The following is a 16,080-nucleotide window of genomic DNA, read 5'->3' on the forward strand; positions in this document are numbered from 1 at the left end:
GTTTGAGGGCTCTGATCATGTTTCCATTTGTGATGCTGACCATGCTACGGCAGCAAAAGCTGTAGCTGTAAAACCCTCAGAAAAAAACACTAGGCTAAAACTTTCTGAATAACTGGTATTTCCCAGCCTTGGCTGTGGGTTGGATCTATCTGGAAACAGATAACGTGCAGCCCAATCTGAATTCTGTTCCTAGGCATGAGCTTTCATTTGCTTCCTTGGACTGGGATCCCATCCAGGGCATTGTACAGCTAATGTGTAATGGGACATCTCTTCAAGTAATGTCATTATTCCTGTCCCCAGTGGAGCTACATGACAATCCATAGAAGAGTCTGAGGTAAATACATGCTAGCACATTTGTCTCTCCTAAGCAACAACTCATACGTTTAATTAGGGAACTTCAGTATAACTACAGACTTCCTGGATTTTAGCCACCATCCATTTCATGTTCCTGTGAAAGGTACCAGGCTTTTCGAGCAGTTCAACACATTTTTCCCCTGTGAAAGATGGAGAACAGATTGCTGAGGAGAAGGAAACCTTCATATGGGTGTGTGGCTTTGATATCCATGTCAGGATATCATATCTTTCTTTACTGCGATTTGCAAGCCAAGGGCTCTTTTAGACACCACCAGCTTTGTTTCTAATTTAAAAACTCAGACAGAGAGGAATGATCCAACAATGCAAGCAGAAGATAATTGATTGATGTGAGGAGGAAGAGGCTGATCACAACAAACCATCTTTTATGTATTAATGATCCATTTAGATCAGTTCTTGGCTTCAGCAAGTTTCAGCTACAAATATTTCAGATTTTTTTCATATTTTTTCAATGATGCACTGTCAGCATTAGAAACAGTTGCAAAACTAATGTGCTTCCAAAACACAAATGGATGTTCCTGGATTACTGGCAGCCATTCTGGATTGCTAACAGAGGGAAAATGGTCATTTCACCGGCAAAACTGACGTAATACACAGAAACTTTATTTTAGGGCTACCTGATGCCTGAAAATTTGACATCATCTGCAGGCTACAACACATATTTTGGTCCTATTTTTTTTTTGGTGGTGAGGAGTCAACACTGCAGATCCAATTAAATATGAATGTATAGAGCAGTGAATATAAATATGTACACAACTCTTGGCACTGATCTGATTTTTAACAAGTTTACTAAATGACAGTCACTGGTTTGACAATACTGAATGAAAAATACTGATTTTACAGATTTTACAGGAAAGTTATGGTATGCTGCTGACAAGCAGTGTCACAAACATAGTCTAAAAAAACCCCGGAGCTGGCCACGGCTGAGGCACACACCCTTTGCTCTTGTTTATTGAGAGAGAAAGCTTATATACTGTAGATTTGCTGAAGTTTAATAAATAAGGTCAACTTATAATATATATAAAACAATATAAACATTTATATGCTACATGCATATCATATAATTTAAAGTAATAATTTATATAGCAAAGAGATGCAGATCTATGTTCTTCCTATTTTCCTGGACAAGGCGCACACGCAGGAGGTGTCTATCCTTATCCACCTCCAGCCCACCAGTTTGTTGTTTTCTGAAGTCAGTGCTCTGACATAGGTTTGGGATGTCTTGCATTGGGAGTTCCAGTGCTTGTCATCAATGCCGCGGCAGCCGTTTTTTACAGGTTTGGCCTCTTTACACCTCGTTTCATAAAAGTATTGCTTGACTGGAGAGTTGCCCGTTTTAATTTCTCCCAGAACAGTCACCTGGTGTCCCCTGATGTCGATGGCAGAGGATTTGTCCGTGACCCACAAACTTTCACTGTCACAAACGGAGTACTCCCCCCGGTGGCCCCTGTGCTCCGCGTACCTTTTCCGCCTGGAGGTTCTGTTCACCACCACAGAATTCCCGATGTAATCCTCCATGAGGTACAGTGGTGGTGGCTCCAGTGGCGTGTTGTCACTCAGGAGGACTCGGGGTGAGTTGTAGCGTCTCTGCTGCCTCAAGAGATCTGTATCCACTGAGATAACTGGCTGGAAGTCTGATTTCACATTTTCCTCTCCGTTGATGTCTGGCTGAGTGTCTGTTTTCTGCACCATGTTTTGATAATTTTCCTTAATGTCTACCATCTGCTTAGAAAGCTTGTTTTTTAAAATGTCTGCCTGAATGAGTTTAATAATAAGAGAATTTATTGAATCTTCTGGCAAACTCCTTTGATCCATGTTGGAAGACTGGATGCCACGAAGGTAAGTGAGAAATATCACATAAAACAAGATGGACATCACCTTGTTCACCTGTAAGACCTGCAAAGAAACAGAGAGTCAATGTTAAAACAGTCCAAGAGGGAGGTTTGCTAGAGGCCGTAAACATGAAAATTTGGATTGTTTTTTAGTAACATCTATGTCTTTAAAGATACATATATAGAGGCATAGAAACAGGCTGTGTGTTTCTTTGCAGATGCTATTTGTTATACTTTATAATGAGTGCAACTCTCTTCTGAGTTTTTTTTTTTCAATATTTCATATATATTTTAGGCCTTGCTTTCCTCCTTTCCATGCATAGTGGCATATATATCAGTTAAGCCCTTTCTCTGCAGAGGTAGGTGGTTTTTGAGATAGCATGGCCAGGGCTTGGCAGCAGAGACAGACCAAGTTACTTCCACAGAGTTTATTCCACAGAGAAATTCAGTTTCAAAATTGCAGGATCATGCAGAGTAGAAAACTGTCTCACTGTGTAAAATGAAAAAGTTCTGACTTTGCTAACTGTTGTCAGGTTTTGTGTGCTGAGATCTCTCAGACTCATCTAATTCATATTTATCAAGTGGCTTCTGTTTAATGTGACCATAAGAAGGAAATAAATCCTGTGTTTCAATAGTGCTTTCATTCTCTTTCTCTCTCTTGTAAGGGAAAGGGTTCTTGAAGGAAAATGATGCAGCCAAATCAGAAAGTGGTTATTAGGCCTCTATAATGCAAGCGTGGAATTCAGATGGACCCACTGACCATTTTGTGGGTGTTGTTTCCAGGATTGGGGACGTCTTTTTGGTGACATCAATTAGAAATATTCAAGGACAGATCGAGGGCATCCCTCTCCCTACCATCTCCTAAAATGCAAAAATCTTGTTCAAAGATTCAGTATTTTGAAAACCATTCCTATAAGTGTGCTGCTTCTTGGTACTTTGCCATGCACTCCTCTATATGGTTTCCTGTGGTCTCCTTCTAATTCTACCTTCTGCCCATATTCTAGAAGCTCATTTGTCACTTCTTTTTAAGCCTTTTTGTCACCTTGTTTGTGTAGTTGAGAGCCAGGAGCTCTCAGCTCCTGGGAGGTGGTTTTTCTCCTTGTGTATTTGGACACCTGTATATTTGGTATTTGCATTAATATTTAAACTCAATCAATTTTCAATGTAAAATCCTAAGTCACAGACGTGAGCCATTCACTTCAGAGCACACCTTTTTATAAATTTGCTGCACAAGTAGTGGAATGAAGGAGAAAATACAAAACTCATCTTAGACCACCCTCACAGTCTGTGATAAACCTTGACAATAGTACTGCTTCAAGTGACTCGGGAAAGCCTTGAATTTGATATTCCTGCTCTTCAAACACATCCATCATGTGTCAGAGTCCTCTGGCACTCTGGGATGAAGGCACAGAGTCACAGACCGTGGGACAGATGGAGCTGGGAGGATCCTCAGGACATCATCCTGGCCAATCTCACTGCTCACAGGAGTACCAGCCAGAGCAGCTTGCAGAGAGCTGTACCTACTGAGGTTTGGAATATCTCCATGGATGGAGACTCCACAACCCTCTAGACAGCCCGTTCCAGTGTTTCACCACGCTTAAACTTAAAAAAAATACATTTCATGTGTCAGCAGTGTTTCCTATACCTCAATTTTTTCCCATTGCCTCCTGTCCTTTCATGGACACACCTGAGTAGAGCCTGGCTCCATCTTTATTAATACCTCCTGTAAGGTATTCCTACACTTCAGTAAAATTCCCCCGGAACTTCTCTTCTGCAACATGAACAGCCCTAGCTCTCTCAGCCTCTCCTCTTGGTACAGTTGTCCTAATCCTTAATAATTTTCATGGATTTACTTCTGTACTAAGGAGCCCAGAACTGGACACAGCACTCCAGATGTGCCTCTCCAGTGCTGAGATATGGAGAAGGATCCCCTCCCTCCTGAATAGAAAATTTTCCACTTAAAAAAAGAAAAAATCACCATTTTCTGCTTAAGAGGGTGAGCCATTTTCTGTTTCAGAAGGCAAAGAAAAAAAAAAAGAAGAAAAAGCCTTTAACTGAAGAACCTTCTATCCACTCTAAACAAAACTCCTTTTTGCAAGACTGAGTCCCCACTTCACATTTTGGAGCAGCAGCAAAATCAGAGCTACACTCTGTGGATGTGTGAGCTGTCCTTTTATGGACAAGAAATGTGTTTTCTCCATTCTTAGTTTGTCACAGTATGAGTTCACCTAAATCTAGACTGTTGCTTGCAGCAATGTTTTGCTTTTGGGCGTGGGGGAAATCGAAGATCTTCATTCACCATACAATTACTGTCATACCTGAATAAATACTAACTTAATGTAGATGTATCTCAGAGCTCAGACCTTTCTGGATAAAAAATTGCTGTGCAATTTCACCTTCCCTCAGCATAGGACTTGCTTTTAAAAGCAGGAAAAATATTATTAAACAGATGTCATTGAGCAGATTTCTCGTGGCACCCGGAATCCACGCATGGGGCAACACACGAGCCCGCAGGATGGTGAGCAAAGCTCTGACAAGGCTCAGCTTAAAAGCCAGAAATATTATTCATGCCAACATGCAGCTGCATGCAATCCCTGCTCTGCTCAGTCTCAAAACTAAGTGGCACTAGCAAAACACACAAGTTGGAGCAGGTGATGATGGGGGAAAAGTAAGGCTGGAGTTCCTGCAGGCTCTCTTTAATGTCATGCGGCTCACAGAAAAGAAGAGCTGGGGACCTGAGAGCTGGAGAACCTAATATGAGCTGGTTTCCTTCTCTGTGGAGGAGCCCCATTAATGACAAAAATATTGAAATCTATTTTCCTGAACTTCATGTGAAATGTCGTATGGATTTGGTAGGAAAGATGTTAACTTTGAAATTCAGCCTTTAGTTTGATTTATGCTTTGCAGATTATTTGCTGCAAAAATAAAAAGGTTTCAGAACAAATCTTTATATTTTTCTGGGTGCAAAACTTTGAGAGAAAATACAAAGATTGGTGAGATTACAGTTTTCAGAGAATTTCTCCAACCTAGGAGGTTCAAAGTGCTGTTCAAAAGCTTCAGTCCATGACTAAAAATTGTCAGGCTGTCCATGAAGTCCAGCACCTCGGAGTATATCTAAAGCACTGTTCTAGATAGGAGGTGTGCTTGGAAAACTGCAGCTGGTTTATGGCCTTGGCTGTAATATGGTTATGAGACACATTAAAAGTATATTTGTTTGCAGGTCTGGGGAGTATTGCATTTGATTAATGGCTCTTTGCCCAAAATGGAACGTTGTGCCTGTCTGAACTGCAGATAATTTGAGATTTATTTGGCATGGGTGTTGTTAAACCCGTAAAAAGGAGAGGAAAATGTAAAACATTAAAATGTTTATCTTTTCATATTTTCAAAGCAAGTAATTCTGGTGTTTCTGGCCCTGCCTCCAGAAGTTCCACAACGCAATTCACAAAGCAGAACAAGTGCTTACTCAGTGCAGCCCAGTGAGTAAATTATCTATAGAGGGGACTTAGATTGGAGGCATGATTTCAGCATATGTGTCCTGTCTGAGAGAATACTGACTCAAATTCCAGGTTCCTGGGGGGCACAGGATTCTGTGGACCTCAGCAGAAGCTACTTCAGCATAAGCAGCTCTTTCTTTGGCCTTTTGGAGAATGTTATAAAAATCTCCCAAGAATTCAATCCTTCACATGACTGTTTCTGCTCTTTTTTTGGATTGGGGTTTCTTTTTTGTTGTTGTTGTTGTGTTTTGTTTGTTTGTTTGTTTGTTTGTTGGGTTTTTTTGTTTCTTTTTTTTTTTTTTTTTAATTCAGATGATTCATTTCAAGTGGAAAGATTTTGAGATTTTGCCCAAGCTAAATTATTTTCCTTGGTTAGGTGATGCTAGTGAGATATTTTTGTTGTTCTTCATGGTTCTTGGAATTTTCCACATGTAAATTCCTGACAAAAGTTCATTTTGGCTGTGTTTGTGGCTGGTTTGGACTAAGCAAATTTGACTTGGAGATTGCTGACATTTGTGGCTCAGAGGGGAAAAGCAAAGAGCACAGAAAAAAAAAAGTTCATGCATTGCAAATTTGATTGATCTCCCAACTGTGTCTTAGCTTTATTCTGTTTTAATGGTTTGTATTCCTGCCTATCACTGCAGTTTTAGCAGGGTATTAATTCTGTCTGAGCTAGGTGGCTCAGGGAAGCTCTACATTTAGGAGAAGTAAATAAGCTTACTTCTTCCTTCCATTGAAAAATTCTATCCCTAATAAACTCTGGCAAAACATTTACTGCTTTTTTCAGACTCACCACTTAATGTAGTAGTGAAAATTTTTGTTTAGATTTGTTTGTGGTGATTTAAAAAATATGTGTATAGCTTTATTCTAGTCAGTTTCTGAACATTCCACACAGGGAAAGAACGAAACATCATTTAAAACGTTCTGCAGAAAGCATGAAATCCTAGCACTGTGAGAGACTGCCCAAGTATTTACTTGTAAGTCATTGCTAAGAGGAACTGGAATAAAAGGAAAAGTGACTGGTGAGTTTTACATTCAGCATTGTAATACCCCACATGATTTATGTACGCCAGCTTGAACTATTTGGCACTTTCTAAAAAAATTTAGGAGCAGCTTCTGTTCTTCAGACCAAGCAACTAATGACCCTTTGTGGTGGCTGACAGCTTTACCAGGCTTTTACCAAAGAGGAAAGTGTAATTATTGTCCCTGTTTGCTGAACACTGCTTCCACAACCTCCCAAGTCATGGATTGCCCTGTTGATTCCCTCTTCCTAATAGCTATGTTGGGAAGAAATGCATGCCCTTTGGGGGGCATGGGGAAGGCACAGAACAAGAAAAGAATTCTGAATGTCCAAAAAGGTGGGAATGTGACATAACTGTGTCTGAAAGTTTGCAGTGTTCCAGAATAGTAATCAGCTGTTTGTACAAGATGGATTTATGAAGGTAGGTTGCTGCAGAGCACTGAATGTCCCTGCAGACACTCTCCTGAATGCTTCCACTTCTCAGGATATGGAAATTCCAACACAGACAGATTGAAGCTAAAGCTTTCACAAGAGCCAGGCCCTCTGAGAAGCTGAAGAATTCAGAGAAAAAATCAAGTGATGGCAGCCTGAATTGTTAACCCTCCCATCCTGAGGGGCAACCAAACTGGATTGTTAACCCTCCCATCCTGAGGGGCAACCAAACTGGAAGTTAGAGTGAGGGGGTTTGAAACAAATCCATTGCTGTGGCACACTGACAGGGGAGTGCAGCTACACATCTGAGGGGGAGCCCACCAAGGTTTCTTCATCTCTGCAGCAGCTCAGAGGTGTATTCGTTAATTTACACAAGGCCATTTATAAAAGAGATGACACATCTGAGCACTGAGCCCCAGTAGCCTCCAGTGAAAGGTGTATACCTAATTTCTTATGGAAATGGAGTTCAGCCTACAGAGTCACTGACATTTCCTCTTCAAATGACTGGCTGAGCAAAGCACAGCAGGACAGCTGCTCACCTGAGCATGTAAAACTCCTCTGCACTTGGAACCAACCCACAACATTGTGGAGGTGACCACGACCCTACTGGTGCTTGGGGAAAGCTTTCCCAACTGGTGACATCTTCCTGAGGGCCAGTTTGTGATAACACCTCTGCTGCAAGAGCAGTCTGTGCTCTGAACTGTCAAATAAGCTGTGTAGAGTCACACAGGTGATTGCAATGGCAGGTCTGTGTCCACATTTGATCCTTCCACATAAATATCTGTATTTTTTTGGAGATGAAGAAGAGGCTGCTGGACACATACCTGCCTGATTCCAAGGGAAAGGTCGGGAGCAGTTCCTCTGTGCTTACCTCACTCTTTGGAACAGCTGCTGCTTCTCACACCTTCTGCACAGTTAATTCCTGTCAGGTTTTGGCCCTGCACCTCCCTATCCCGCCATCAACACCAGGGCACTTGAGAGCTCCCTGGAGGCATTTGGCAGTCCCCAGCACGCTCTCACAATCCCACCGGGGGACTGCACTATTAATAATGTCCTGTACGATATCACCAGTCCCAGCTACATCCCCAGGTCTATAATCAGCTATAGGAGTAAGCAGCCTTTTCTCAGTCACAGCGAGGTCCTTTTCCATTCCAGTTCCATCCCTCACTGACACTTCTGTGACATATTTACATGCTTACACCTGTCTGTCCATGCTCCACTGCCACGGTATCATTTCGCATTAAGCAGCTGACTGATTAATCCGTGCACTGAGGAGGTCAGAACGAGGGGTTTGAAGGCTGGGATCCCAGTTTCCCTGGTGTGTTGGAAGAGTTTTGTCAAGTCTAAATGTCTGTTTGTTACTTTCTATATCTGCAAAGGAAGGAGCTCTATTGAATGATTGTGGTGTTTTATTACACTAGGTATATACCCTGACATCCTTTGCGCTCCCCCTCAAAGAGCTGGCTGATTTTCCCCTACTGAGAGAGCAAAGGCTGGGAGAATTGGGATTGTTCAGCCTGGAAAAGAATACGTTTTTAGGTGACCTTGTCGTGGCCTTCCAGTGCCTGAAGGGAGCCCACAGGAAAGATGGAGAGAGACTCTGGACAAGGGGTGGGAGTGACAGGACAAGGGGCAATGGCTTCACACTGACAGAGAACAGGGTTAGATTGGATATCAGGAAGAAATTGTTCCCTGTGAGGGTGCTGAGGCCCTGGCACAGGTTGCCCAGAGAAGCTGTGGCTGCCCCATCCCTGGCAGTGTCCAAGGCCAGGTTGGATGGGGCTGTGAGCAAGCTGGGCTAGTGGAAGGTGTCCCTGCCCATGGCAGGGGGTGGAACAAAGCAACCTTTAAGGTCTCTTCCAGCCTAGGCCATTCTGTGATTCTCACATCACTGATATTGGAGCAATCCCTAAATGTTTCTCTTGGTTATTACTGACAAAGTAGTACTGCCATTGTTCCCTTTTTAAAAGTGCAGAAGCTGGAATACACAGAAATCAGCTGATATTTGCAAGGTCAGACAGGTTGGGGTTTTTGTGTTGCACCTGCTGGATCAGGGAAGGCCACCTGTAATGTTGTTTCCAAGTTTTATCTATCAATGAAAAGCATGAATTACAGGGAAATAATACCATCATAGAGATAAAGCTGTAGTGGTGTAAATAATTTCCACAAAAGCTGAAGTATTTCTCCATATTATTCACTGTGTAACTCTGAAAACTGCCCAAAGTACAAAGAAATATAAAGGTCATGTCCATAGCTGAATAAATAGCTTGACCTGACTGGATCTGTGCTTAATTCTACAAAAAGCAGATTTGCCCAGATCTTTGCACTTGCATATTTTTCTCCTCAGAAGCAATTTGCAAACAGAAGAATAGGAAACTCCAGAAGTAAAACATTGTGGATAGTTTAAGCTGATAAACTGTGTGTTAGTTAATCTTTTCATTACTGTTTGTTAATAGCAGTAGGGCTAAGAAGCAAATAAATTAAATTTGCAGCTGAATTTGGAGGGGATGCAAACAGCATACAATCTCTGCTGGGGAAATGGAAAAATAAAACATTGGCAGAAAATTTCAAAATGAAACCTGAAGTAGAAATTAAAAGCTTATGTGCTGGGGAAATATTAATTTTGAGCAGTGATATACAGAGGCAAAAAGAAACTTAGAAAGGAGCAATACCTGATCAGACCCAGGAATGATCTAAAACTTTGAAAAATCACAGTATTTAATAAATGCAAATACCAGGGTATTTCATTGCAGAGCTGGAAGGGAATTTCTGCTTCTTGTGTCACAGCAGTAAAATTGGGAAAGCTGCTTGAAAGATGGAAGGTATTGTCACACAAAAAGAAAATCAGGAAAGAGAAGCAAAAATTACTGGAAGGGTTGTAAAACTGACCTTTGAGGAAACTGCCTTGAAGGTGGCAAGCATTTGCCTTGAGCTGGCAGAAAGGGCATGACAGAAAACCCAGCACAGAAAACCCAAGATCTGGAAAGTGTAAGCATTGGGGAAAGAGAACTTGCTTTAGGGGGGGGGGCAAAGGAGTGCAATCAGGAAAAGTGGGATTAAGCTGAGGAAAGGGAAGTTAGGCCCATCATCAAAAGCAGTTTTCAAGCTCTGCAAGATGTTTGTAACAAACCCAAAGCCACACCAAAGAGGCCTGGGTTTCGTGTTTCCTCACAGCACAGAAACTCCATTTCAGTCTTTTCTTGAAACAGTTTGAAGATCCATTAACCTTTCAAGTCAACCTGGACCGACATTGGCTCAACCAGGGCTGATTGATTGTTTTGCAATTCCTCTTATTTTTGTCAGAGAGATGCTCTGAGGGCTTAAGTTGTCCATAATTAAAACTGAGAGCAGCCTTCCAGATGAAGCTCCTTTCACCTTCCCACAATTCTGGGGGCTTCAAGCCTGGTCTTGTAACAGATTATCCTGATTGTTCTATTCAAAAATGAGAGAGGTGGATTTTTTTTAACTTGGTAGCAGGAGGAGAAAGGGAAGCACATCTCAGATTATCTGGATTTTATCCCTCTCCTGCTAGGCTATGAAAGAGCAGCCTCCTGGAGACCCTGTGATGCTGGATGGTCTGACATTTTTTTATTTTTACATTGCCACAGGACAACTAATTTTTTAGGAAAAGAAACAAAAAACAAAATAAAACAAACAAAAAAAAACCCAAAAAACTGAAAAAAAGCAGAAAATACTCTGTTTGTTTTTCTGCTATGAGGAAACTCGAAGGGATAACCATTTTCAGCTTTGACTTTCAATATATCATTATTTTGCAGGATTTTACATTGAAAGCAAAAGAGTTTCTGGGGTTTTTTTTATTTATTTCAGAAGCTGGAAACAACTTCTGTTGTTTTTAACATCTTCTGATTTCCTTTTTCTTTTGTGAAGTAAGGAAAACAGTGAAATCAAGCAAATAAACAAAATAAAGCGAGGGCTGCAAATTCAAAAGTGTAGAGTCTCATTATGAAAAATCTTGAATTCCTAAGCCTGATTCATGAGTACAGACAGGACTTGCACCCACAAGGAAAAAGAAATTCAGGGAAAAGAGAATGCTAGTTAGAAATGAAGTGAACTTTAGTTTGGGTAGAATTAAAATAGAACCTGGAGTTAACCTGAGATATTTCTGTCATTAAAATTTAAAATAAGGGCATTTGTTTTTCTGAGAGCTCTGCTGTGACCCTTGAACACAGATGTTTGCACTGAGGGTATAGAATCACTGAATCACAAAATCATTAAGGCTGGAAAACACCTTTAAGAGCATCGAGTCTAACTGGTGACTGCCAACCAGTTTGTCACCCAGCCCAGAGCACCGAATGCCACATCCAGTCATTCCTTGGACACCTCCAGGAATGGGGACTCCAAACCTCCCTGGGCAGCCCCTTCCAGTGTTAAGATGGTTTAGAAGGGAACACATTGCTGCTCTGGAGTTTGTCCCAAGCACTGAGCCTTGCTGGGGAAGAGCCACTCCATTTGCCCCTGAATCGCACCTGTGTTTGCTTTTCCAAAGGCCGTGACTCTTGAGTTTCCTTGAATCCATGCACAAATATATCCATGGCCACTCTGTGAATCAGAGGCTGCTCTCTGAATTGCCTCTCCCTATTCCTCAAAGCTTCACAACCCCCCAGATATAAAAAGTCTTGTCAGGCTTGCAGGTGCAATGTATCTGATGCAGCGTTCTTAAGAAAAGGATCCCAGACCTGATCCAATTATTTTAAAACCACCACAGGAACTCAGTGAGATCAGCATTAATTGGACAAAGCTTTTGTACAATAAGAGAGGCAGAGGATGACAATTTAACTAAATACAGCTGATGTTTGAACTTCCTTTTAACATACAGCATGCAACTGAATTGTTTCCATCAGAACTGTGGTGCAAAATTAGCATTACTGTCTATAATTAACATCTTTTCCATGCCCTTTCCACAGGTGTAGTAGCTCACTCACAACCAGATAAAATGACGTTTTTAAATTCATTCTCAGACAAAAGGAGTCTTGTATTTCTGATAAAGCAGAAGTGTTATGGTGGGGGGGGAAAGGTTAGAAGTTTGCTTCTTTGCAAAAGATATCAGACTTTAAAAAGAGCTTTGTACAGAAAGAGCTTGTTTGTTCTGAGCAGTTAAATAAGATGGTTAACAGGAGACAACACCTGTACCAGCAACTTCTCTCAGTGAAATCATGAGGGCTCTCCTAGAGCTGCTCCCAGATGCAGAGTGAAGGCCTTGAGCCCCTCTTATGGAGAAGAGCTCACAAATACAATGTGTGCCCATGACAGGCTTGTGGTTTTTTCCCACTGCATCTGAATCTTTCAAAAAGCCATTGCCCATTCAGAGCAAAAAAGTCATCCTGCTAATTTGCCTTAGTTTATAGCAAATAGTTTACAAATAGGCCTGTCCTGAGGGTAAGGATTGTTCTGGCAAATCCAGCTCCTCTGCATTTTTTTTCTGGTAGAAATCTGATTGAAAAGGAACTTTGCTAGGGAGTCCCCCAGTTCATCAATGTGCATGTGGACAAAATTTCCTGTATGCAATTCTCCTTGAGATGTGGAAGGGTTCCAGTTTCAACTCTCAGTTCACACTTTGTCATGAGTTTGACTATATTTGGGATTTAATGCTCAAGGGTGACAAGAGTATTCTAGTCCCAGTCTAGCATAATATCTGATTTTTAAGTTTATGAGTTGCCCCGCTACAGTGCAGACTGCTCACACATTCAGCTTATGGTTGAATGCTCTGCTAATTTCCATCCAAAATGTCCAATCATTTGCAAATCAGGATCTCTAGAAGCCTTTCCAAAGTCAAAGCATGATTTCTGTGTTCTTCCACTGTACTAATGCAAGCTCTGCACCTCTGCCAGGTCCAAAACTCATCTGAAAATGGCCTTGGTTTTTGGAAACCATGGAGGTTTTTCTTATCTTTCAATCCAGATGCCATTTTGTTGTTGATACACAATGCATTCCCTGCTCCCCCTTGCCAAAAATCCTTGAAAGGAATTTTAGAGCTGGGAGTACTTTAACACATGTTGTCTCTCACCCAGCATATGATCTCCAGATATTTGACAGAAAAGCAAAGTCTTAAACTGGGCATGTGACGGAGGCAAATGAGATGTACCACAGCTGGTCTTACCTCTTCTTACGCAGTCAGTAACTTGTATGGCTTTTTAGAAAATCCCTTCTTACTGAAGAAATTCTGGTTGTGAAAAAAAAAATTATAGAAGGGCAGGATTGAAGTAATTCTCAGAGTATGAGAACCAGGAATGGAAAGAATAATTTTTAGCAGACTTCTGGTCACCTCTTTTCAGATGCACACTTTATACATTTCACAAAAGGATCATACTCCCATCTAACCACCCCAAAATTCACAGAATCACAGAGTCATGGAGTGGTTTGGGTTGGAAAGGACCTCAGGGATCATCTAGTTCCAACTACCCTGCTAACAGAAGGTAAGAGAGGGCTGCTGTTGTTTTACAGTTTGGAAAGTGAAACCCAGGTAGGTTGTATGACTTTTCCTAAGTTATGCAAGCTAAAGCTTACATGGGAAGAAAATGGGAGAGTGGGCCTTCAGACCTTCCTGTTGTGAGGTCTGGGCTGGTTAGGTTAGTTCTACACAGTGGATTAGCCTCTTCCTTCAGCTTCTTCCCCACACTCTGCTGGCCTTAACCAGAGCTGGCCAAAATCAGATGTAATTCCATGGCATATTTCTTCTACTGAAGTGGTAGTAAAGGGAAACAGTCTTTACTCAGGTGAAGTCAGAAGCAACTGGGAAGCAAGCAGAGGGAAGGAAAAAGATGTGGAAGGCATTGCCAAAGGTGTCTGTGGCTGGCTAATGCACAACATCTCAGGTGCCTTGAGGAATTAAGAATAACTTTGAATGAACTTTAAAAAAGGATCAGGCCAATGTAAATCGGCTGTAACAGTTCAGTAGTTTTCCCCAGGAACTAACAAAGCAATCAAGGGAAGAATTTTTAATTCTGCACATAGGAAAAGCTTGGTCCTAGACTTCAATTTGCACAGTAGAAATCCCTGATTAAAAAGGAGCCAAACACTGTTGTGCTTCAGGAAGTGGGAGAATTAGGGATGCTTACTTTGGACGATGGTGTAACTTTACAGCCTATACGAGAGGAGATGCACAGCTGCATCTCCCCAGGAGCGGGGAACTGAATATATTGTGAGTCAGTCACAGTTCCTCCCTATCTTCCCCCCACCACCACTTGCACTCCCTTTGCTCTGCTACAAAAGTCAATTACTTCATCCTCATTTTTTTCTTTTCTTTCCTTTCCTTTCCTTTTTTTTTTTTTTTTTTTTTTTTTCATGGAGCAGTTTACTCTCCCATGCTCCCAGCCAGCTCTTTTGGCGAGCGAGGAAGCAGACTGGGGTGAAGCTTGGGCTCTCTGCACTTCTGTCATCTCAGCATCCCCTCTCCACCCACTTCCTCTCAGCAGGGAGTATTGGGTGAGCAGTCCCTGCTCCTCTGGCTGCAGGAAGAGTTGTTCTGAGCAAGCTGAGCTTGAGCAGCCATGGGAGCAAAGCTGGGGAAGAAGGGGGGGGCAATCCTCCCCTTTTATATTCCTGACTAGGTACCAGCTCTGGCGAAGTGTGGTGAGTAACAAGAGCATCCTGTGCAAATTCTAAGGTAAAGGCCTGTCTTCAAATGAGATGGCATATTACTAATGCTGGAAAACTAGGGAGCATATTCCCTGAGTCCTCTGAAGGACCTCCCTAACCTGCTTGCAGTCTGTTACCAGAAAATATGGAAAGGAGCCCACTGCAAAAACAAAACAAAGCGATCACATCCTTAGGAACTTCAGGGAGGCAAACATATGGGGGAACTTTTTACAAAAGGTGAGAGGTCAGTCAATATCTTGGGATAACTGCATGTAAAGGGGATAAAAAGTTCTCAGGCCTTTTTGACAATGAGAACACAAAGAGCTTTGCTGAGCTGCATGCAGGAGTAATGGGCTTTTTCAAGGGAAAGCAGCTTTTCCTATGGCTGGAGCTGATGGGAAGCCTACACATATTCAGAAGATATCTCCTGTGCCCTCCTAGGAAAAGACAAAACCACACACAAGCCTCTTTTCTGTCCTGTGCTCCCATCATCTCACCCTAAAACAACATCTCTGGGCTGAGAACACCTCAAGCCTCAGAGATGTCTTCCTTGACAGTGTCATGAAGGCCTCTTTCTTGTCTGCATTTATATGAAAGCACAGTTTGGGATGTCAAACCTCCAGCAGGGTTTTGATTGAGGTATAGGTGAGTGGAAAGCAGAAGAGAACCTGGCAGGTCAAGCCTGGGGGTTTCAGACTGTCTGGACCATTGAACTCAAGGGCATGGGCAGAAGTTACAAGCAAAATACTTTGCTAGAGTTATTCAGCAAAGATAAGATACATATTTTTAGACTGCTAGAAATTAGGGAAAATTGAAAAGGATATTTATTCCCATTTTAAATTATTAAATGGTATTATGCTTGGAGACAGTTGTGTATATGCAACTCTTAAAAATTAAAGCTTGAGGCCAAACTCTGCTTTTGGTCACGCAGAAAGCAGGCGACTGCGGACTGAGTTGCATAAAACTGAGGTCATAATCTGGCATAAAGTCTGAGCTGGCTTGGTTTTCTCTTCAGCTAATGTCAGTACTGGTAAGCTGTTATGAGGAAACCCAATAGGGAATGGGTCAGGTGTTAATGCTCACAATCAGCATGATTCCAAATAAACTGGAGGAATTTAAAAAACAATGCTGTGTCTTCTGCTTAAAAATTGCTTGCATAGACTTAAAATACTTTTTAGACTTAAAATAACTCTGCAGACTTGTGTGGTGCTGCTTCTGATTTACCTGGATGAAGAAAGTGTGACTGTTTTTGGAAGATCCTTCAGTGGCAGGTCTCTAATAATATCGAAAAATGGAATATACAAATATCTGAACAACAAGCTGGTAAAACAAA

General features: G+C 41.8%; 1 protein-coding gene across 1 annotated transcript in view; it reads right to left on the reverse strand.

The window, feature by feature from the left end:
* Nucleotides 1–1,141: 1,141 nt before the first annotated feature.
* Nucleotides 1,142–16,080, reverse strand: part of NTF3 (neurotrophin 3) — a 47,166-nt gene continuing 32,227 nt past the window's right edge. The window contains exon 2 of the mRNA XM_068190576.1: nucleotides 1,142–2,268. Coding sequence (XP_068046677.1) covers nucleotides 1,474–2,268 — 795 coding nt within the window. The 3' untranslated portion in view covers nucleotides 1,142–1,473. The remainder of the gene's footprint in view (nucleotides 2,269–16,080) is intronic.

Source organism: Anomalospiza imberbis, chromosome 5, assembly GCF_031753505.1.
Source record: "Anomalospiza imberbis isolate Cuckoo-Finch-1a 21T00152 chromosome 5, ASM3175350v1, whole genome shotgun sequence".
NCBI lineage: Eukaryota > Metazoa > Chordata > Aves > Passeriformes > Viduidae > Anomalospiza > Anomalospiza imberbis.